Source organism: Bombina bombina, chromosome 3, assembly GCF_027579735.1.
Source record: "Bombina bombina isolate aBomBom1 chromosome 3, aBomBom1.pri, whole genome shotgun sequence".
NCBI lineage: Eukaryota > Metazoa > Chordata > Amphibia > Anura > Bombinatoridae > Bombina > Bombina bombina.
The window spans coordinates 88,753,418-88,779,042 of NC_069501.1; the positions used below are offsets into that span (position 1 = coordinate 88,753,418).

At 37.9% G+C, this 25,625-nt stretch overlaps 1 protein-coding gene across 1 annotated transcript in view; it reads left to right on the forward strand.

The window, feature by feature from the left end:
* The window catches only part of DSCAM (DS cell adhesion molecule), a 717,945-nt gene that overhangs the window by 208,437 nt on the left and 483,883 nt on the right, over window positions 1-25,625 (forward strand). Inside the window, exons 6-8 of the mRNA XM_053705914.1 lie at window positions 6,030-6,326; window positions 6,802-7,077; window positions 12,733-13,011. Of these exons, the coding sequence (XP_053561889.1) occupies window positions 6,030-6,326; window positions 6,802-7,077; window positions 12,733-13,011 (852 nt within the window). The remainder of the gene's footprint in view (window positions 1-6,029; window positions 6,327-6,801; window positions 7,078-12,732; window positions 13,012-25,625) is intronic.

Sequence of the window (25,625 nt, forward strand, 5' to 3'; positions counted from 1 at the left end):
ACAATATCTATCTATCATCTATATATCTGATTATATATAGGTATATATATATATATATACAGATATAGAGGAATATCTATTTAAAAATACTTAGAACATATTATGCTATGTACATTGATTTATGATATATTTACAGTAAATACATAGTTAAAATGTTTGTTAAAATGAATATTGCATAAATATGTTTTTATCTACTTAACTGCAAAGGGCTCCAATGCACTTATATATATATATATACAGTATATATATATATATATATATATATATATATATATATATATATGTGCATTGGAGCCCTTTACAGTATTTACTGTAAATATCTCATAAATCAATGTACATAGCAGAATATGTTCTAAGTATTTTTAAATAGATATTCCTATATATCTGTATATATATATATATATATATATATATATATATATATATATATATATATATATATATCTCAACATACGTATTTCTATGTTTATATATGTCTGAAAATACATATATACACCTATAAATCCATAAATACATATGTACACACATATATATACATTCATATATATCTTTAAACATCTATATGTATGTATCTCAATGTTAAAGCCCTTTGTAATGTATGTTTGATTTGTTTTGTGCAACTTTTTAGGTTTGCAAAACAATTGATCAGAGCTCTGAAGTCACGGTAATCATTCTAGCATAAATCACGATTGCGTTTACTTTCAACTCGTAATACAAGCAGTAAGCAGTAAGCCTGATGAGTGCAAACACCTGCAATAAACCCCTAAACGTTTGGGTGCAAACATTTGCGCTCCACTCGTAATCTGTACCTATATATTTATAGTGGGGAAAAAGTATTTCCTTATTGTTCTTGAACATAAAAAAAGTTTATATAGATAAACACACACACAGAAAAGTTTTGTTTTGCACTCCATACAAAAATAAAGTTTAGAGACATCTTTGGAAGCTGCTGCCAATGAGACCTGATTAAACAAAACAAGGGGGCATTTGGCGCACATCCAATTGCAAAAAAACAGAACATTTTAAATTTCTTCATAAATTGCCTGAAAATATCACCTATTCTTCTATATTACAATGCAGATCTTAGCTACACAATATGGCCATATCCTGCTTAGTCATCAACTTACAAGGTGCCTTATATACAACTCCAATAGACTGTCATGAGCACTCCAATAGACTGTCATGAGCACTCCTGAGCTTATGTGGGGTGCTTTATATACAACTCCAATAGACTTTCATGAGCACTCCTGAGCTTAGGTTGGGTGCTTTATATACAACTCCAATAGACTGTCATGAGCACTCCTGAACTTAGGTGGGGTGCTTTATATACAACTCAAATAGACTTTCATGAGCACTCCTGAGCTTAGGTTGGGTGCTTTATATACAACTCCAATAGACTGTCATGAGCACTCCTGAACTTAGGTGGAGTGCTTTATATACAACTCCAATAGACTGTCATGAGCACTCCAATAGACTGTCATGAGCACTCCAATAGACTGTCATGAGCACTCCTGAGCTTATGTGGGGTGCTTTATATACAACTCCAATAGACTGTCATGAGCACTCCTGAGCTTAGGTGGGGTGCTTTATATACAACTCCAATAGACTTTCATGAGCACTCCTGAGCTTAGGTGGGGTGCTTTATATACAACTCCAGTAGACTTCCATGAGCACTCCTGAGCTTAGGTGGAGTGCTTTATATGCAACTCCAATAGACTGTCATGAGCACTCCTGAGCTTAGGTGGAGTGCTTTATATACAACTCCAGTAGACTGTCCTGAACTTAGGTGGGGTGCTTTATATACAACTCCAGTAGACTGTCCTGAGCTTAGGTGGGGTGCTTTATATACAACTCCAATAGACTGTCATGAGCACTCCTGAACTTAGGTGGGGTGCTTTATATACAACTCCAGTAGACTGTCCTGAGCTTAGGTGGGGTGCTTTAACCAATGACAAATCCACACAGTTTTTTTTACCTTGGAAAAATACAGATACATCTTTGGGAGTGCTGCAAATGAGACCAAATAGTTAAACAAAACAGGGGGCATTGACTAGTAACTTTTCCCCACTTGGCTAGTATTTTTAACCTCAGATTAGTAAACTATAGTGGTAATTTCTCCACCCCTGTTTATGTATGTACTGTGTGCATATATAATTAAAATTATTTTAAAATTACAACTGATGCAGTGACTGTGACCATAGATAACTATTTTGCATGAAGAAAAATTGCTATTGAGAATAGGGAAATGCATTATTGATTAAATAATTTACTGGCATAATTATTTCAACATGCATAAACACATACTCACATTAAGATGTGTATATACGCACTTTAATATACATTCATACAGTGTATGTACACATGCATATACAAATATACACACTTTAATGTACACATGCACACATTCACACACACACACATTAATATGTATGGGTACACACACACACACACATATATATATATGTATATGCATATAAATACGCACACATGCATATACACATAATATTATTATTATACTTTATTTATAAAGAGCAAACACATTCTGCAGCGTTGTACATGGGTACAAAAGATAAAAGTACAACTATGATGCAATCTTTTTAAGAGACTGACAAAATTTATTAAACAAATACAGGAGGAATGGAGGGCCCTATTTCCCTGGGAACTTCCAATCTAGAAGGGTAGGACGATGAGAAACAGGAGATGAGGACTGCAAGGGTGAGAATGATGTTACCACAGATTTAAATAAGGGCAGTTATTAGGTAAGTTGGACAGTGTCAGGAAGTGCTTTCCAGTGGGTAGGTGTCGCACGAGAGAAGTCTTGCAGTCTAGCATGAGAAGAGTTACAGGTGCAAGGTGCAGATCGTTGTTGGGCCTTAGGGGGAGGACAGGAGTATATTTGATGATTAGTGGAACAGGTAGTGGGGGGCAGCTTTGGTAAAGGCTTTGTAGGTCAGGGTGAGAATTTTGAATTGAATTCTGCTGTGAATGGGGAGCCAGTGAAGGGACTCACAGAGAGGGGCAGCAGATACAGAGTGACCGGAAAGGTGGATTAGCCTGGCAGAGGCTTTTAGGATGGATATAAAGGATAGAGGAGTGAGATAGGAGGGCCAGTTAGCAGGTTATTACAATAGTCAAGTCGGGATATTACCAGGGAGTGGATTGGTTGCTTAGTGGTGTCATTGCTCAGAAACAGTCAAATTTTGTAAATATTGTGTAGGTGGTTTGTGGCAGGGTGGAGAGAGCAATTGAGTTTGGGGGATCAAGGACAGATTGGAGGTAAGTGTAACTCGGAGGCAGTGTGGGGTGATGGGAAGATAGTTATAGAAAAGTCAGAAATTGGAGTGGAGCTAGATGGGGGTATTAGAAGGAGCTCAGTCTTGGACATGTTAATCTGAGTATCATCAGTATAGAGGTAATATTTGAAGCCTTAGCTGTTGATAAGTTTACCCAATGAAGAAGTATAAATGGAGAAGAGTAGAAGGTCCAGGACAGAGCCTTGAGGTACTCAAACTGACAGAGGCAGTGAAGGAGGGGTGGCCAGCAAATGACACAGAATAGGACCTATTAGTGAGATAAGAGTGGATCCAGGAGAGAGCAGTTTCACAAAGACCAAGAGAGCTGAGAGTTTGTAGGAGGAGGGAGTGGTCAATGGTGTTGATGGCAGCAGAGAGGTATAGAGTAATGGCTATAAACACATACATATCTATATATATATAAATTCATATAAACATGCATGCACATACCCATATGATATATGTACATACATGCATACATATGCAAATGCCTGCAACTCTTTCTTTTTGCAATATCTTAGACCTGGCAAATATTAATTTAAGGTTTTGAAACACCTCATTTTCAGCACTGGAACATTTATAATAGAAAGGCAAAAAAAAACAAAAAAAACATACGATGAATATTCTCTTAAACAGTTTAGGCAGACTGGTTTTGAGCATTTATTTTATCTCTGCTAAACAGTATTATGTAAAGTAGATGTTGCATAAAGAAAGGATCATAGGTATTGTGTAAATGTTTGATTGGGATAATCAAGTGTAAAATCTGAAATAAAAACAGAATTAAATTTTTAGTGATTGCGACTTAAGGTTAGAGAAAGCAGTGACAGATATGTCTTACAGGTAAGTGCTGGGAAATGACAGGCAAAGCAAGTGGTTTCTTTGAACATATTCTCCCAGTGGAAAAATCAAGACAAATCCTGTGCCAATTATAAAAATGAGCTGGCATAGTAACTAAATCATAATCTCTACATGCAGCACAGGGAACACTGAAAGGCATTAACCATTTCCCTGTGACAAATAAGAACTTGTGAAACAGATAATAGGAATGTACATGTATATAGTATATGTAGCATATTGCAGGGTTAGACAAACTACAGCAAACTTAAATATGCACATTGTATTCTAACAACTCGGAAGCTCTGAGAACAGCAATAACTGGAAAAAAAAGACAACAAATAAATGTGTATTGCATTTGTTGTGCTATGCTGTAATATTTAGAGGATGTGTGAGTTTAATATGACTTTAAAGGGACATATTTTTCATATATACATCAAAAATAATCACTGAGTTTCAACAGTTCTTCATAAAAAATCTAATATTTTAAAATATATATATAACTGTTATTTTATTTTAAAATCTGTATTTTTTTTATTTAGGGAAAAATCTCTTTCTCAGTTAGAGAAATATATATTCAAAGGGTCATTGTAATCCATATTTTGTTATGATTAGATGTAAAAGGACAATCAAATCAAGCAAGAAGCTGATAAGAGTTAATTGTATAACAAGCAGCTACAGGAACACCCTTTTAAAAGTATTGGATTCTCTCCCAGCTGCCACCTAAATACCCCACACCAAACAAATCTAGCTTGTACATGAGTCTATAATAAAGTGCCCAGACAAAGTGTAAAATGCGTATGGGGCCTTGAGTGCAGTCTATCAATTGTGGAACTTGTTAAAGGGACAGTCAACCATAGAATTGTTATTGTTTTAAAAGATAGATAATCCCTTTATTACTCATTCCCCAGTTTTGCATAACCAACACTGTTATATTAATGTACTTTTTACCTCTGGGATTACCTTGTATCTAGGAACCTTCTTCCAGCCCCCTGATCACATGACTGTGACTGTTTATTATCTATTGTCTTAAATTTAGCATTGTATTGTGCTAGATCTTAAATAACTTTCTGTGCCTGAACACAGTGTTATCTATATAGCCCACGTGTACTTTCTGTCTCTTTGTGTTGAAAAGAGATTTAAAAAGAATGTGATAAGAGGCAGCCCTCAAAGGCTTAGAAATTAGCATATAAAAGTAAATTGGAAAGTCAATTAAAATTAAAAGTCCTATCTGAATAATGAAAGTTTAATTTATACTTGACTGTCCCTTTAAGTTATATTTCCCCAAAATATTTTTCACAGCTGGAAGCCAGGGACTCATGTAGGGTCATGCCCACCCATTAGACTACCCAGGTATCATTTATTCGTAAAAAAAATAATAATTAAAATGCTTGAAGAACATAGGAATTATATTGCATCACATTGTAGAGCTACCCCTGATGACCTAGGCACAAGCGTAGTTGGCGTAGGATAAGACAATCCCCTGGGATAGAGAAAAGGCTTGAACTCTACTGTTCTTGAATATCCTCAAGTGTTCCCTCCAGGACTTATTTAATGGGCACGCAGCCCAAACTACCCAAATGATTTCACTAACTGACCGGCTAAAATGTAAGCCAATATTAAGTTATATATTTTCAAAGTTTGTTGCATAAATTCTCATTAAATCAATAAGTATGCAAAGTATGCAATTAATTTGTGCTTTTGATAGCTTTGAAGTAAAATATATAAATAACAGAAAATGTTATAATATTGCAAAGTATTACACTGCCCCTACCTAGCTACCTGACTGTGGACACTCTCCTCTGCAATGCTATAGATATTGATACTTGATATAGGCTATCTTCCTATATAAACATGATGGTTATGGGTTTGCTTCTTAAAGTTTGCTTTTGTTGTTTTCAGATGGGATTCCCAAATTTATTTCTGCTTTTAGTGAAAAAGTGGTGAGTCCTGGTGAGCCCGTATCTCTTATGTGCAATGTGAAGGGAACTCCTCTTCCTACAATTACCTGGACTCTGGATGATGAAACTGTTATCAAGAATGGAAACCACAAAATAAGTCAAATGATCACCTCAGAGGGCAACGTTCTCAGTTACTTGAATATCACCAATACGCAAGTCCGAGATGGTGGAGTCTACCGCTGCACTGCCAACAACTCTGCGGGAGTCGTCCAGTACCAGGCTCGAATAAACGTAAGAGGTGCTTGTCAAATCAGCTTCTCAAAAAAACAAAACACACAACTCATTAGAGTGACAAATAATTCTGCATGATTAAGGTCTGACTATTCCTAATATATAGATTTTGCTATGTGTCCTTTAAATGTGTAATCTTTTAATTAACATTGTTGCTGTTTATAAATATAGAATATTATTATTATATTCTGTTATATATTTTTCTTTATAGTTTTTTTCTATTGGCCTATTTTTTATTTGACTTCATTTTGCATGTACTTTTTGTTTTTATTCATCCGTTTAGAGGTATTTCATCTATCAAATTTAATATAAATATTTGGTGTCCCTAAAAAAACATAACTTTTTATCTATTTTAGGTTAAAATTGAATCAATAAATTTTAATTGGAATTTGTGAACTTTATAAAAATCTTTAAAACACTAGTTCTTTACATTTTGTGTATTTTCAAGAGATAAAGTGTTATAGATTGGTTTACTTTTCTAGGTCCTGCAAGTATTCGCCCAATGAAAAACATCACTGCAATTGCAGGACGTGATACATACATTCACTGTCGCGTGATTGGATATCCTTATTATTCCATTAAGTGGTACAAGAATGCAAATCTTCTGCCATTTAACCATCGTCAAGTAGCTTTTGAAAACAATGGCACATTAAAACTGTCTGACGTGCAAAAGGATGCAGACGATGGCGAATATATATGTAATGTCCTTGTCCAACCTCAGTTATCCACGAGTCAAAGTGTTCACGTAACAGTAAAAGGTAAATAGACCCCTTCTTCCTCACATAGATTCTCCACCAGCAACAAATGAATTGCATTGATTTTTCTGTATTGTACATGGTTTGGTAATTTATCCTCTCATTTAATATGCACGTGCACAAGATATACGCCTAGATTTAGAGTTCTGTGTTAGCCGTCAAAACCAGCGTTAAGGGCTCCTAACGCTGCTTTTTACCGCCCGCTGGTATTTAGAGTCAGTCTGGAAAGGGTCTAACGCTCACTTTCTAGCCGCGACTTTTCCATACCGCAGATCCCCTTATGCCAATTGCGTATCCTATATTTTCAATGGGATCTTCCTAACGCTGGTATTAAGAGTCTTGGCTGAAGTGAGTGTTAGAACTCTAACGACAAAACTCCAGCCGCAGAAAAAAGTCAGGAGTTAAGAGCTTTATGGGCTAACGCCGGTTCATAAAGCTCTTAACTACTGTGCTCTAAAGTACACTAACACCCATAAACTACCTATGTACCCCTAAACCGAGGTCCCCCCACATCGCCGCCACTATAATAAATGTTTTTAACCCCTAACCTGCTGACCGCCGCCACCTACATTATCCCTATGAACCCTAATCTGCTGCCCCTAACATCGCCGACACCTATATTATATTTATTAACCCCTAATCTGCCCCCCCAACGTCACCGCTACCTTACCTACACTTATTAACCCCTAATCTGCCGACCGGACGTCGCCGCCACTATAATAAATGTATTAACCCCTAAACCGCCGCACTCCGCCTTGCAAACCCTATAAAAAATAGTATTAACCCCTAATCTGCCCTCCCTAACATCTTTGACACCTAACTTCAAGTATTAACCCCTAATCTGCCGACCGGACCTCGCTGCTACTCTAATAAATGTATTAACCCCTAAAGCTAAGTCTAACACTAACACCCCCTAAGTTAAATATAATTTTTATCTGACAAAATAAATTAACTCTTATTAAATAAATTAATTCTATTTAAAGCTAAATACTTACCTGTAAAATAAACCCTAATATAGCTACAATACAATGAATAATTATATTGTAGCTATTTTAGCATTTATATTTATTTTACAGGCAACTTTGTATTTATTTTATCTAGGTACAATAGCTATTAAATAGTTACTAACTACCTAGCTAAAATACTTACAAAATTACCTGTAAAATAAATCCTAACCTAAGTTACAATTAAACCTAACACTACACTATCAATAAATAAATTAACTAAACTACCTACAATTACCTACAATTAAATCAACTAAACTAAATTACAAAAACCAAACAAACACTAAATTACAAAAAATAAAAGAAGATTACAAGAATTTTAAACTAATTACACCTACTCTAAGCCCCCTAAAAAAATAACAAAGCCCCCCAAAATAAAAAAATGCCCTACCCTATTCTAAAATAAAAAGTTAACAGCTCTATTACCTTACCAGCCCTTAAAAGGGCCTTTTGCGGGGCATGCCCCAAAGAAAACAGCTCTTTTGCCTGTAAAAAAACATACAATACCCCCCCAACATTACAACCCACCACCCACATACCCCTAATCTAACCCACCCAAACCCCCCTTAAAAAACATAACACTAAGCCCCTGAAGATTTTCCTACCTTATCTTCACCCAGCCGGGTATCACCGATCCGTCCAGAAGAGGGTCTGAAGTCTTCATCCTATCCGGGCAGAAGAGCTCCTCCAGAGGGTCCGAAGTCTTCCTCCTATCCGGGCAGAAGAGGACATCCGGACCGGCAGACATCTTCATCCAGGTGGCATCTTCTATCTTCTTCCATCCGGCGCGGAGCGGGACCCTCTTGAAGCAGCCGACACGGAGCCATCCTTCTTCACCGACGGACTAACGACGAATGAAGGTTCCTTTAAATGACGTCATTCAAGATGGCGTCCCTCGAATTCCGATTGGCTCATAGGATTCTGTCAGCCAATCGGAATTAAGGTAGGAAAAATCTGATTGGCTGATTGAATCAGCCAATCAGATTCAAGTTCAAATCGGATTGGCTGATTGGATCAGCCAATCAGATTGAGCTCGCATTCTATTGGCTGTTCTGATCAACCAATAGAATGCGAGCTCAATCTGATTGGCTGATCCAATCAGCCAATCGGATTGAACTTGAATCTGATTGGCTGATTCAATCAGCCAATAAGATTTTTCCTACCTTAATTCCGATTGGCTGATAGGGACGCCATCTTGGATGACGTCATTTAAAGGAACCTTCATTCGTCGTTAGTCCGTTGTTGAAGAAGGATGGCTCCGCGTCGGCTGCTTCAAGATGGTCCCGCTCTGCGCCGGATGGAAGAAGATGCCGCCTGGATGAAGATGTCTGCCGGTCCGGATGTCCTTTTCTGCCCAGATAGGATGAAGGCTTCGGACCCTCTGGAGGAGCTCTTCTGCCCGGATAGGATGAAGACTTCGGACCCTCTTCTGGACGGATCGGTGATACCCGGCTGGGTGAAGATAAGGTAGGAAGATCTTCAGGGGCTTAGTGTTAGGTTTTTTAAGGGGGGTTTGGGTGGGTTAGATTAGGGGTATGTGGGTGGTGGGTTGTAATGTTGGGGGGGTATTGTATGTTTTTTTACAGGAAAAAGAGCTGTTTTCTTTGGGGCATGCCCCGCAAAAGGCCTTTTTAAGGGCTGGTACGGTAATAGAGCTGTTAACTTTTTATTTTAGAATAGGGTAGGGCATTTGTTATTTTTTTAGGGGGCTTAGAGTAGGTGTAATTCATTTAAAATTCTTGTAATCTTTTTTTATTTTTTGTAATTTAGTGTTTGTTTTTTTTTTGTAATTTAGTTTAGTTGATTTAATTGTAGGTAATTGTAGGTAGTTTAGTTAATTTATTTATTGATAGTGTAGTGTTAGGTTTAATTGTAACTTAGGTTAGGATTTATTTTACAGGTAATTTTGTAAGTATTTTAGCTAGGTAGCTATTAAATAGTTATTAACTATATAATAGCTATTGTACTTAGTTAAAATAAATACAAAGTTGCCTGTAAAATAAATATAAATGCTAAAATAGCTACAATATAATTATTCGTTAGCTTTAGGGGTTAATACATTTATTAGAGTAGTGGCAAGGTCCGGTCGGCAGATTAGGGCTTAATACTTGAAGTTAGGTGTCAAAGATGTTAGGGAGGGCAGATTAGGGGTTAATACTATTTATTATAGGGTCTGCGAGGGAGGAGTGCGGCGGTTTAGGGGTTAATACATTTATTATAGTGGCGGCGAAGTCCTGTCGGCAGATTAGGGGTTTAATAAATGTATGTAAGGTAGCTGCGACGTTGGGGGGCAGATTAGGGGTTAATAATTATAATGTAGGTGTCGGCGACGTTGGGGGCAGCAGATTATGGGTTCATAGGGATAATGTAGGTTGCGGGGGTGTCCGGAGCGGCAGATTAGGGGTTAATAATATAATGCAGGGGTCAGCAATAGCGGGGACGGCAGATTAGGGGTTAATAAGTGTAAGGTTAGGGGTGTTTAGACTCAGGGTTCATGTTAGGGTGTTAGGTGCAGACTTAGAAACTGTTTCCCCATAGGAAACAATGGGGCTGCGTTAGGAGCACGTTTTTCAAGCTGGCCGCTACCGTAAGCAACGCTGGTATTTAGAGTTGAAGTGGCGGTAAATTATGCTCTACGCTCCCTTTTTGGAGCCTAACGCAAACCCTTCATACCAGCGGTATTTAAAAGGTGCGGGGGAAAAAAAACACGTGTAGCTAACGCACCCCTTTGGCCGCAAAACTCTAAATCTAGCCGATAGATTGGTGATTTAGGGTGAAGTTTACACTCCACTCCACTCGTAATACCAGCACACACAATTGCAGGGAAGCTTTGCGCTCACAAAAGCGCGCTTCCATAGGCTCCATTGGGAGCCTTGTTTTCATGCCGTGAGACATGGCAGAGAACCTAGCGGACGAAGGGGGTAAGTCGCGCAGCGATGGGCAGTAAATGTAAAATATATATGAATATATACATATATATTTATGTGTTTATATGTGTATATACACTTTTAACACATACATATATGTGTAAATATATTTATATATAAACATATATATTTACAGTGAACACACAGTCCCCATAGACCACAATCTAACACCTCACATTACCTAACTTTAATGCCTAAAAACTACTTAGTGCCGTTATTATTTTAAAAATTCAAGATGTTACTTTTTTTTTTTTTAAAAAAGACACCATACAATTTATTTTGGGGGCAATTGGGTGACATTTTTAAAATCTGGTTAATCTGATCTCCGGTTAATTTTTGGAGTGCTATTTGTTACTGCGAGCTTGCAGTAGCATTAATGAGCCACTTCTAATGGCTGGTTATTTAGCGATAAATTAGCGCTCCACTTGTTATCTAGCCATATATGTATTATATTATTATAGTCAATGTTGCAAACAATGTTGCATGTAGCGCTCAAGACATGAGTACTCTCCTGGACCTATTTCAGTATGCTCTCATTGAAATTATATTTCAGCTAAGGATGCCAGGAGAATGAGATACATTTGCAATTGTCCATAAATTGGGATTTGTTTTCTTTAAATTGTGCTGTCTCTGAATCATGAAAGTTTGCACTTTTACTTCAATGTCTCTTCTGCTTATTATCTTAAAAAAATATATAGAAATGAGCTTAACCCCTTGAGCCAATCCAACATAGATCTACGTTATGCAGCACATACCCCATCGTACCACATAACGTAGATCTATGTCTGGCCTTCCTGATGCCCATACAGTCTCGGTTGTGACAACCGAGACTTGCTGCTTGCGAGCTTCCAGGTTTGAAGGGAAAGGAAGGGATAGGGCCTATGCTTCAAAAATAAATATGGGTGGAGATAGACCCTACTCTACAGAAATACAGGGGGAGGTAGGGAGGGTGGGCGGGGACCCCCTACACTAAAGAAAAAAATATTAATTAATAAAAGAAACAAAAAAATACTATAATCTGGGTTTGACTGCCAATACCTAAGATGGCTGCAATTAGTGGGATGGGAAGGGTTCGAGAGCTGTTTGAGAAGGATCAGGGAGAGTTGAGGAGGGATCCCTACACTGCAATAAAAAAAGCCCTAAACTGTATATAGGCAGACTGTCTGCCAGTACCTAAGATGGTGGTAAAGCATGTGGGTGGGGGTAGAGAGCTGTTTGGGAGGGAACAGGTAGGGATCAGGGAGGTGGGAAGTGTCAGGTGGGATTGTAATCCCTACATTACAATGCTATGACCCTTACCAGCTAACTAATTAAACAGTTTACTGCTGGAAACTTCAAAAGGGTGGTGCACAGCTGCAATAAGCAACCTTCTAATTATCAAAAAGCAATGGCGAAGTCATGCATGTCTGCTATTTCTGAACAAAGGATCATAGATGAGCTTTTACAACCATCTGTGTGTGACAGCACTAGCGGTAAGTAAATAATTTCAGTGAGAAATCCTACATTTCTGAAAAAGTTAACAATTTTTGTATATGATCACATTAGACTGCAAAATAGTGGCATGTAATATCCCAAAATGGGCCTAGATCAATACTCTGGGTTGTCAACTTAAACAGAATGTATAGTTTTGATAGGTAAATAAATGGAGTTTTATTTTAATTTCTAGTTGCAAAGGGGTTAATATGTTTCTATTTTGGGGAACTTCTGATATATGTTTCTTTTTACAGTCCCGCCATTTATCCAGCCTTTTGAATCTCAGAGGTTCTCCATTGGACAAAGGGTGTTTATCCCTTGTGTGGTGGTCTCAGGGGACCTTCCCATTACAATCACCTGGCAGAAGGATGGAAGGCCAATTCCAGCAAGCCTTGGGGTCACCATTGATAATATAGACTTTACCAGTTCTTTAAGGATTTCCAATCTCTCGCTGATGCACAACGGTAACTATACATGCATTGCTCGCAATGATGCTGCAGCTGTGGAACACCAAAGCCAATTAATTGTGAGAGGTAAGAACAAGAAACTAATGTACATATTTCTCTTAATCAGGGGGAAGAAGTAAAATGCTAATGCGCTATAATAACGCAATCTTTATTAAAACGCCTTAAAATGGACTTCAGTTGGTCGCCCTTGTTCAAGATAAATTTGGGTGAATTGTGATGTAAATTTTGCTTTGTATTTGAAACTGTTTTTGTGATCTAAAATTTAGCCACACTGCCCTCTGAATTCCCCTAATTATCTATCCTAATCCATTAGAGTTACAAGTGCAGGTTGAAGGAGAGGGCTTTTTGTGCATGAGGACAACTCAACAGCAGTACTCAGATCCCTCATGAAACAAGAGTTGGACATGATTTTGGATTTGTATTTAAACTAGTCAGCTTGAAAACCTCTTTGTCCATTTAGAGCAGTATTTCCTGGCTGTTTATGCTCATGCTAAGTAAACATAATAATAAAGACATTAATCACCTTTTGACTTGTACAGAAATTGTGCTTTGCCACACTCCCTAGAGAGGCCTAAACCAGCTATTTGATTTGCAGCAGTTGCACTTTACAGGATTTGCTTTATAGCCCCTCTGGGGAACTTGAGCCCAGCACAATATAACAGATAAACTATAGATGTTTATAGTAAAGTCCAAATTAAACTTTCATGATTCAGATAGGGCAAGTAATTTTTAACAACTTTCTAATTTACGTTTATCATCAAATTTGCTTTGTTCTCTTAGTATTCTTAGTTGAAAGCTAAACCTAGGTAAGCTCATATGCTAATTTCTAAGCCCTTGAAGGCCACCTCTTATTTGACAGTTTTTCACAGCTAGAGGGCGCTAGTTCACGTGTTTCATATACATAACATTGTGCTCACGCACGTGGAGTTAGCACTAATTTCCTGAAATGCAAGTCTTTCAAAAGATCTGAGATAAGGGGGCAGTCTGTAGAGGCTTAGATACAAGGTAATTACAGAGGTAAAACGTATATTTTTATAACAGTGCTGGTTATGCAAAACTGGGGAATGGTAAATAAAGGGATAATCTATCTTTTTAAATAATAAAAATTTTTGTGTTTACTATCCCTTTAACATCCTTTTAAATTAAACTTTGAAACTTTGAAACATGCTCATATCTTTTAAAGGACATGGAACTTTTTGCTTTCATAATTTAAATAGAGCATACAATTTCAAACAACTTTCCAGTTTACTCCTTTCTTTCCTAAGATATGGAGAGTCCACAACGTCATTCAATTACTAGTGGGAATATCACTCCTGGCCAGCAGGAGGAGGCAAAGAGCACCACAGCAAAGCTGTTAAAGGGCTAGTATACCCAAATGTTTAAACACTTGAAAGTGATGCAGCATAGCTGTAAAAAGCTGACTAGAAAATATCACCTGAACATCTCTATGTAAAAAAGAAAGATATTTTACCTCAAAACATTTTCAGTAGCCACATCCCATTGTAAAGGACTTCTAAGCAGCAAATCAGTATGTCTGTCCCGGGACAGCTAAGGGATTGAGCCTCGTGCACTCTCATGTTATTTCCCTATTCAGTTTAAGGAACTTTTCCATAAAATATTATGAGAGTTAAGTCAAATCTCATGAGATCACAGTAAATGAGTTCATAACTTCAGCACTGTTGATGCTGATTGGCTGCAGTTCATTTCTTCATTTTTTATTTTTTTTTACCTGCAGCTGGGCAGCACCTGAATTATAACTTTTTACACAGAACTTAATCTGCTGAGCTGAGGAGATTGTGAGGTAAAATATCTTCCTTTTTTACATAGAGATGCTCAGGTGATATTTTCCTGTCATCTTTTTACAGTTATACTGCATCAGTTTCAAGTGATTTAGCATATGAGTATTATGTCCCTTTAAGTGTCACTTCCTTACCCATAATCCCTAGTCATTCTCTTTGCCTCTGTCAATGGAGGAGGTGAAGTTTGGTGTCTGAAGAAATGAATTCCTTTTTCGGGTACTTTTCCCTGCAAGCAAGGATTTGGTTTAGCTGAGTCCACATTAATCTCTTCAGTAGAGTAGTGGTGGCTTTTAAGCAGTTAGGAAGTTGTGAGGTAGTCCTTCCTTTGTTTCATAACACATTGCTGTCCATGGTACAGAAAGCCAGAGTTGGTTACTCTGTTCTCTCTTTTTCTACAGGTTTTTGTAAGGAGTATGTGTCCTTTCATGGCTTGTGAGCTGTCTTCCTGCCGGACAGCTAGACTGCAGGTAAGTGCTTTTGTCTTCTAGGTCTTGGAGACTTGCACTTCAGAATAATATGTCATATGCAGTAGGTGGGGACATTTTTAAAATCCTTTATATAGGATTTTCTTTGGCAGTGGGCAGGAACATTATGTATGTTGAGACTAGGGGTTAATCTTCCCTTTTTTTGGGACGTTTTTTCTCTTTGGGCTAATTTTGTTGAAATTAGACATGTGCTTTTTGTTTCGTTCCAAATCAAAATTCGGACAAATTTGTTAAATTCAGAGCTTCGGACCGATTCGAATTTCCAAATTACCCTAGCAACGAAACTAAACTAATCCGAATGCATTTGTAACAAATAAATCCAAATTAGTTTGGATTTATTCGTTACATTCGAATGGCCATAGACTAATCACAATTACACTAATATTATACAGTATATTAGGTTATATCACTCTGCTAGCTCTGTCTACTACACAGCACATCCCACCTAACACAAACCAAACTTCCGAATTTACGAATCGAATCCGAACCAAATAAATCTGAATTTATTCAAATCTGAATGAATCCGAAACAAATACATTCGAATGTATCCGAATTTGAATCGATCCGAAAACGAAATTCGAAAATATCCGAATCGGTCCGAAACAAAACAAATGTTTCCGCCGCGCACAAGTCTAGTTGAAATACTTTATTAGTATGTGTGTGGCTTATGTTTTATACAGGGATTTATGTATAAACTTAAAATTTGGCAGTTGGTTTTCTTTGCTTGCTTAGCTAGAACAGGCTAACTGACAAACTGGTTGAGTTTGAAACCAGCTGCAGTTATTTACATCTTATGTTGTAGGCAGAGGGAAACACGTGCATTTTACTTGCTGCGTAATTTCCTCTCTATGCCGGTCATGTGACTTCTCTCTGCTGTCGGATTTTCCCGGAGCAGAGCGGTATCATTGAATTTCAGTCTCTTCAGTGTCGATCTACTATACCATTGTTTTAGAGACTTCTGGCAGCCAAATTGTGGTATTAAAAATTCTTAAAGTGACAGTGTATTTAAAAAAATTCTACAATTTGGGGAATGTTAATTATTAAGTGTTATGGACCAAGACTCTGTGTGTTTATTGACAAATGTTTATTATGCCTAGAGGCAAACATTGTTTTGCCTATGCAGTTCTGTGCTGCATGCTTAGCTAGATCACTTCAATTTAAAGATAAATTGTTGCCCTCTGAGCCCAATGTCTCTTAGGATGATGCTGTTCAGGCAATGCCACAGCTTTTTCCTCAAACATCCCAAGCCTCTATGGCATCACATACAGTGCCCTGCAGTTCCTCTCAGCCTCCTGGAGGAGTATATTTGCCTGCAGATTTTGCTGCACAGGTATCTTCTGCGGTATCTGTGGCATTATCTGCTTTTCCTATGCTGGGAAAACGCAAGAGGAAAATTACACATTCAGATAGTAAGGTTTCTGTTCCACCTACTGCTACGCAGGTTGCCCTCCCTCATAAGTCTGATGAGGAGGATTCGCCGGTAGCTTCTGAGGGTGAAATCTCAGATTCAGACAGTATTATTCCTTCATCTGATACTGAAGAAGTAAACTTCAGATTTAAGCTTGAACACCTTTGTGTACTGTTAAAGGAGGTATTGGCTACTTTGGACGACTCTGATACTTCTGTCATTGTCAACCCTAAGAAGTCTAGTAAACTAAATAAATAGAAGCAACAAAGTAGCGGTTTCCAAAATCATAAGTCAGGAGAGAATAGGCTGGTTAAAACGTCCATTTTATTGGAAACAATTTTAAAAAGAATGAAAGGGAACAGCACACAGAAACTGCAGTTGACGCGTTTCCTGCCTTAACGGCACTTCATCAGAGCTGTAGTACAGGTGAAGTTGTAAGCTTTAAATTGCAGGTGGAGTTGCTCACCAGAACCAATCACTAGACAGATTCACTGTCTCAATGTATTCAAACCATAGTCGAATAACTGCACCCGCAATTACAAATACATAACAACACTACAATAGCACTCATATAGTATAAAGACTTAAAAAATAACAACACACTGTAAAAATATTAAACAATGTACATACAAACCTAATATATTGGAAATGGAATTTTCATATATGCTTAAATCATACCTAATATCGGTTTGTTATCAATTGGTATATTCTCGACAAGAATGTTATATATAAAAACTGAGTTTGAGTTCCATAGATAACACCTTCAAAAGGGTTTAATCATAATAATGTATAAAAGATAAATGCACCTAATAATTATAAATCACCCTTAAATAGTGTATTCTTATACTTAATTGTACCCTCAATTCAAAGTACCACAAAGGAAAAGAGATTATCATCCTAAATTAAACAGTATTGGATATTCATTTAGCTCCGATCTATGAATAATTTGACATCACTAATCTTATTGATGCCTATGGGATGTCCTGTTCTAAGGGTATAAATCCAAAAAAATTATTTTTTGCTTAGAGCCATATACGTACCTATCACCACCTCTCACATTTACCATCACTTGATCTATACCTTGAAACTTGAAGAAGGAGTCTTAGGGACCTCTGCATCTAATGAGTCTTAGGGACCTCTGCATCTAATGAAAGCAGATGTTCCCTAATTCTAGCCTTCAAAAATCATTTTTAAAGCATATTTATAACATCCACAACATTTAAAGAAGGGCATACCCAAGGGCCAATATATTCAGTTGCGACCTAACTGCACGAATTTAGATTTTTATTGGCAACATGCACGAGAATTGACAACACGTTTGATAGATAAGGGTTATGACCCTTTGCTACTAAAAAACATCTCTGAGCAGGTTACAAAATTTTATAGAAATAATCTTTTAATGGACAAAGTGAAGGAAACAACTAGCTATGGTGACATTAATTTTATAACTACCTACAGCAGACAATTTATTGAAATCTGTGAAACTGTCAAAAAGAGACTTCCGATATTAGAAAAGGATAGCGATCTCCAAACAGTTTCGATGAATTGCAAGTTTGTCTCATGTAGATCTGAAACTATAGGAGATAGAATTGCTGAAAAAATTGCAAAAAATACCACTAAAAAGGAAACCAACATGAGTAATTGGCTTTCAACAAAAGCTGTTTTTTATAAATGTGGAGGTAAACCTTGCAAAAGTTGCAGTTATGCTACAGTGGGTGATACGTTTACATCTACTAATACAGGCAAAATATATAAGATCAAAAATAGAATCAATTGCAATTCAACTTATGTCATATACCTGAAAACTTGTGGATGTTGCAATTTTCAATATGTAGGACTCACCTCAAGATTTTTATAACATATTGAGGGTGCAACTTTCTTCAAGTTTAAAGGCATTGATCAAGTGATGGTAAATGTGAGAGGTGGTGATAGGTACGTATATGCTCTCTTCCTCCTGTGCTAGATTTGTTTAGTCTTGATATGTTTTGTATTGTATCACAAATCTTTGTCGTTGTATACCCCTATCATTGTACCCAGCGCTACGGAATTTGGCGGCGCTATACAAATAAATGATAATAATAATAATAATATATGGCTCTAAGCAAAAAATAAGTTTTTTGGATTTATACCATTAGAACAGGACATCCCATAGGCATCAATAAGATTAGTGATGTCAAATTATTCATAGATCGGAGCTAAATGAATATCCAATACTGTTTAATTTAGGATGATAATCTCTTTTCCTTTGTGGTACTTTGAATTGAGGGTGCAATTGAGTTTAAGAATACACTATTTAAGGGTGATTTATAATTATTAGGTGCATTTATTTTTTATACATTATAATGATTAAACCCTTTTGAAGGTGTTATCTATGGAATTCAAACTCAATTTTTATATATAACATTCTTGTCGAGAATATACCAGTTGATAACTACCCGATATTTGGTGTGATTTAAGCATACATGAAAATTCCATTTCCAATTTATACTATATGACTGCTATTGTAGTGTTGTTATGTATTTGTAATTGTGGGTGCAGTTGTTCGACTATGGTTTGAATACATTGAGACAGTGAATCAGTGATTGGTTCTGGTGTGCAACTCCACCTGCAATTTAAAGCTTACAACTTCACCTGTACTACAGCTCTGATGAAGTGCCGTTAAGGCAGGAAACGTGTCAGCTGCAGTTTCTGTGTGCTGTGCCCTTTCATTCTTTTTAACATTGTTTCCAATAAAATGGACATTTTAACCAGCCTATTCTCTCCTTAATTATGATTTTGGAAACTGCTACTTTGTTGCTTCTACTTCAGATTATTTTCTTTAGGGGCGTAGTGGAGAGCCCCAGCGCTTCCAATATCACAGCCTGTGCCGTGGACATGGTGACGGCACCACAACGAGGCTTCACGCGCTCTCTGTAAGTACTAGCAGTACATGTTAACCGGGACTGGTTACTGTGATTATACAGTGGGTTTTTATTTGGACTTCCTAAATCCCTGAAACCATTGCCGAATATATAAGGCGAGTCTTGACAGAAGAGGGGTAAGCCTTTTTGATATTTGTATACTTTTATTGTGGGAGATACTTCAATTGTTAACCCCGTGATAGCCCCTATATTAGGGACTCAGAGGCCTAGATTTAGAGTTTGGCGGTAGCCGTGAAAACCAGCGTTAGAGGCTCCTAACGCTGGTTTTAGGCTACCGCCGGTATTTGGAGTCAGTCAGGAAAGGGTCTAACGCTCACTTTTCAGCCGCGACTTTTCCATACCGCAGATCCCCTTACGTCAATTGCGTATCCTATCTTTTCAATGGGATCTTTCTAACTCCGGTATTTAGAGTCGTGGCTGAAGTGAGCGTGAGAAATCTAACAACAAAACTCCAGCCGCAGAAAAAAGTCAGTAGTTAAGAGCTTTCTGGGCTAACGCCGGTTCATAAAGCTCTTAACTACTGTGCTCTAAAGTACACTAACACCCATAAACTACCTATGTACCCCTAAACCGAGGTCCCCCCCACATCGCCGACACTCGATTACATTTTTTTAACCCCTAATCTGCCGACCGCCACCTACGTTATCCTTATGTACCCCTAATCTGCTGCCCCTAACACCGCAGACCCCTATATTATATTTATTAACCCCTAACCTGCCCCCCACAACGTCGCCGCCAGCTACCTACAATAATTAACCCCTAATCTGCCGACCGCAAAGCGCTGCTATTTATGTTATCCTTATGTACCCCTAATCTGCTGCCCCTAACACCGCCGACCCCTATATTATATTTATTAGCCCCTAATCTGCCCCCCTCAACGTCGCCTCCCACTGCCTACACTTATTAACCCCTAATCTGCCGAGCGGATCTCACCGCTACTATAATAAAGTTATTAACCCCTAATCCGCCTCACTCCCGCCTCAATAACCCTATAATAAATAGTATTAACCCCTAATCTGCCCTCCCTAACATCGCCGACACTGAACTTCAAGTATTAACCCCTAATCTGACGACTGGAGCTCACCGCTATTCTAATAAATGTATTAACCCCTAAAGCTAAGTCTAACCCTAACACTAACACCCCCCTAAATTAAATATAATTTAAATCTAACGAAATAAATTAACTCTTATTAAATAAATTATTCCTATTTAAAGCTAAATACTTACCTGTAAAATAAATCCTAATATAGCTACAATATAAATTATAATTATATTATAGCTATTTTAGGATTTATATTTATTTTACAGGTAACTTTGTATTTATTTTAACCAGGTACAATAGCTATTAAATAGTTAAGAACTATTTAATAGCTAAAATAGTTAAAATAATTACAAAATTACCTGTAAAATAAATCCTAACCTAAGTTACAATTAAACCTAACACTACACTATCAATAAATTAATTAAATAAAATACCTACAATTACCTACAATTAAACCTAACACTACACTATCAATACATTAATTAAATACAATATATACAAATAAATACAATGAAATAAACTAACTAAAGTACAAAAAATAAAAAAGAACTAAGTTACAAAAACTAAAAAAATATTTACAAACATCAGAAAAATATTACAACAATTTTAAACTAATTACACCTACTCTAAGCCCCCTAATAAAATAACAAAGACCCCCAAAATAAAAAAATGCCCTACCCTATTCTAAATTACAAAAGTTCAAAGCTCTTTTACCTTACCAGCCCTGAACAGGGCCCTTTGAGGGGCATGCCCCAAAGAATTCAGCTCTTTTGCCTGTAAAATAAAACACATACAATACCCCCCCCCCAACATTACAACCCACCACCCACATACCCCTAATCTAACCCAAACCCCCTTTAAATAAACCTAACACTAAGCCCCTGAAGATCTTCCTACCTTATCTTCACCATACCAGGTTCACCGATCGATCCAGAAGAGCTCCTCCGATGTCTTGATCCAAGTCCAAGCGGGGGGCTGAAGAGGTCCATGATCCGGCTGAAGTCTTCATCCAAGAGGGAGCTGAAGAGGTCCATGATCTGGCTGAATCAAGTTCAATCCGATTGGCTGATCCGATCAGTCAATCAGATTGAGCTCGCATTCTATTGGGTGATCGGAACAGCCAATATAATGCAAGCTCAATCTGATTGGCTGATTGGATCAGCCAATCGGATTGAACTTGATTCTGATTGGCTGATTCTATCAGCCAATCAGATTTTTCCTACCTTAATTCCGATTGGCTGATAGAATCCTATCAGCCAATCGGAATTCGAGGGACACCATCTTGGATGACGTCCCTTAAAGGAACCGTCATTCGTCGGGAAGTCGTCGGTGAAGATGGATGTTCCGCGTCGGCGGGATGAACATGGTATCCGGAAGAAAGAAGATTGAAGATGCCGTTGATAGAAGACTTCAGCCGGATCATGGACCTCTTCAGCTCCCGCTTGGATGAAGACTTCAGCCGGATCATGGACCTCTTCAGCCCCCCGCTTGGGCTTGGATCAAGACATCGGAGGAGCTCTTCTGGATCGATCGGTGAACCTGGTATGGTGAAGATAAGGTAGGAAGATCTTCAGGGGCTTAGTGTTAGGTTTATTTAAGGGGGGTTTGGGTTAGATTAGGGGTATGTGGGTGGTGGGTTGTAATGTTGGGGGGGGTATTGTATGTGTTTTTTTTTACAGGCAAAAGAGCTGAATTCTTTGGGGCATGCCCCGCAAAGGGCCCTGTTCAGGGCTGGTAAGGTAAAAGTGCTTTGAACTTTTGTAATTTAGAATAGGGTAGGGCATTTTTTTATTTTGGGGGTCTTTGTTATTTTATTAGGGGGCTTAGAGTAGCTGTAATTAGTTTAAAATTGTTGTAATATTTTTCTGATGTTTGTAAATATTTTTTTATTTTTTGTAACTTAGTTCTTTTTTATTTTTTGTACTTTAGTTAGTTTATTTCATTGTATTTATTTGTATATATTGTATTTAATTAATGTATTGATAGTGTAGTGTTAGGTTTAATTGTAGGTAATTGTAGGTATTTTATTTAATTAATTTATTGATAGTGTAGTGTTAGGTTTAATTGTAACTTAGGTTAGGATTTATTTTACAGGTAATTTTGTAATTATTTTAACTATTTTAGCTATTAAATAGTTCTTAACTATTTAATAGCTATTGTACCTGGTTAAAATAAATACAAAGTTACCTGTAAAATAAATATAAATCCTAAAATAGCTATAATATAAATATAATTGATATTGTAGTTATATTAGGATTTATTTTACAGGTAAGTATTTAGCTTTAAATAGGAATAATTTATTTAATAAGAGTTAATTTATTTAGTTAGATTTAAATTATATTTAACTTAGGGGGGTGTTAGTGTTAGGGTTAGACTTAGCTTTAGGGGTTAATACATTTATTAGAATAGCGGTGAGCTCCAGTCGGCAGATTAGGGGTTAATACTTGAAGTTAGGTGTCGGCGATGTTAGGGAGGGCAGATTAGGGGGTTAATACTATTTATTATAGGGTTAGTGAGGCGGATTAGGGGTTAATAACTTTATTATAATAGCGGTGCGGTCCGCTCAGCAGATTAGGGGTTAATAAGTGTAGGCAGGTGGAGGCGACGTTGTGGGGGGCAGATTAGGGGTTAATTAATATAATATAGGGGTCGGCGGTGTTAGGGGCAGCAGATTAGGGGTACATAGGGATAATGTAAGTAGCGGCGGTTTACGGAGCGGCAGATTAGGGGTTAATAATAATATGCAGGGGTCAGCGATAGCGGGTGCGGCAGATTATGGGTTAATAAGTGTAATGCTAGGGGTGTTTAGACTCGGGGTACATGTTAGGGTGTTAGGTGCAGACGTAGGAAGTGTTTCCCCATAGAAAACAATGGGGCTGCGTTAGGAGCTGAACGCGGCTTTTTTGCAGGTGTTAGGTTTTTTTTCAGCTCAAACAGCCCCATTGTTTTCTATGGGGGAATCGTGCACGAGCACGTTTTTGAAGCTGGCCGCGTCCGTAAGCAACTCTGGTATCAAGAGTTTCAGTGGCGGTAAATATGCCTGTACGCTCCCTTTTTGGAGCCTAACGCAGCCATTCTGTGAACTCTCAATACCAGAGGTATTTAAAAGGTGTGGCCAGAAAAAAGCCAGCGTTAGCTACGCGGGTCGTTACCGACAAAACTCTAAATCTAGGCCAGAGTGAGTTGTAGTTACGGGGAAGTATATACACATATCTACAAGTTGCTAGACTCTAAAAGTCTGTGAATAATATCGGTGGTTTTAAACTTAATAAATACTTTGATGTTCCTTCCTCTGTGGAAGTTTTTCCTGTCCCAGACCGTGTGACAGAGATTATTTCACAGGAATGGGAGAAGCCAGGGATTCCTTTCTCTCGTCTCCCTATTTAAAAAGATGATTCCTGTTGCTGACTTTATTAAAGATTCTTGGCACACGGTGCCTAAAGTTGAAGGGGCTATTTCTACTCTGGCTAAGAGAACTACGATCCCTATAGAGGATATCTGCTCCTTAAAAGGATCCCATGGACAAAAAGCTGAAATCTTATTTGAAGAAGATGTATGTTCATCAAGGTCTTCAATGGCAACCTGCAGTTTGTTTTGCCACAAAAGCAAGTGCGGCATCTTCTTGGTGCGGCGCCTTGTCTGAATTAATTTTAGTAGAGACTCAGTTGGAGGAGATACAAGATAGGATTAAGGCTCTCAAACTAGCCAATTCCTTTATTTCTGATGCTAACATGCAAGTTATTAGACTGGGAGCCAAGATGTCTGGCTTCACTGTCCTAGCCCGCAGGGTATTGTGGCTAAAATCTTGGTCAGCTGATATTACCTCTAAGTCCAAGCTTCTGGCGCTTCCTTACAAGGGGAAGACCTTGTTCAGACCTGGTCTGGCAGAAATAATTTCTGTTATTACGGGTGGAAAAGGGTCTTTTCTACCACTAGACAAGAAGAACAGAGTCAAAGGACATCAAAGTAATTTTCGTTCCTTTCGTAACTTCAAAGATCAAAAGTCTTCCTCTCCCTCTTCCAAGCAGGAGCAGTCCAAGTCTTCTTGGAAACCCAATCAGTCTTGGAATAAGGGGAAGCAATCAAATAAACCCTCAGCTGAGTCTAAGTCAGCATGAAGGGTCAGCCCCTGGTCTGGGTTCGGATCAAGTTGGGGCAGACTTTTCCGGTTTTGTCAAGCATGGAGATGAGATGTTCCAGATACTTGGGCTATGGACATAGTATCTCAGGAATACAAAACAGAATTCAAAACTTTCCCTCCCAGGGGCAGATTTCACCTCTCAAGATTATCTGCAGACCAGGTAAAAAAAAGAGGCATTCTTGAACTGCGTTCAGGACCTTTCAGTCCTGGGAGTGATTGTTCCAGTTCCAGTAAGGGAACAGGGTTTAGGATTCTATTCAAATCTGTTTGTGGTTCCCAAAAAAGGGAACTTTTCAACCTATTTTAGACCTAAAGTGCCTTTACAAGTTTCTCAGGGTACCGTCTTTCAAAATGGAAACCATTCGTTCCATTCTTCTTTAGGTCCAAGAGGGTCAGTTCATGATGACTATAGACCTGAAGGACGCGTATCTTCATGTTCCCATCCACAGGGATCATAACAAATTCCTGAGATTTGCCTTTCTAGACAAACACTTTCAGTTTGTGGTTCTTCTGTTTGGCCTTGCCACAGCTCCCAGACTTTTCTCAAAGGTTCTGGGGGCTCTCTTGGCAGTGACCAGGTCTTGGGGCATTGCAGTGGCGCCATACCTGGACAACATATTGCTTCAGGCACCATCTTTTCAACAAGCAAACTCTCATGCAGAGATCTTGTTGTCTTTTCTATGTTCCCACAGTTGGAAAGTGAATCTGGAAAAGAGTTCACTTGTTCCAGCTACAAGGGTGGTTTTCTAAGGGACCATAATAGATTCCCTATCTATGAAAATTTTTCTGACAGAGGTCAGAAAATCCAAAATTCTCTCCTCTTGCCTCTCTCTTCAGTCTACTGTTCGGCCATCAGCGGCTCAATGTATGGAGGTAATTGGTCT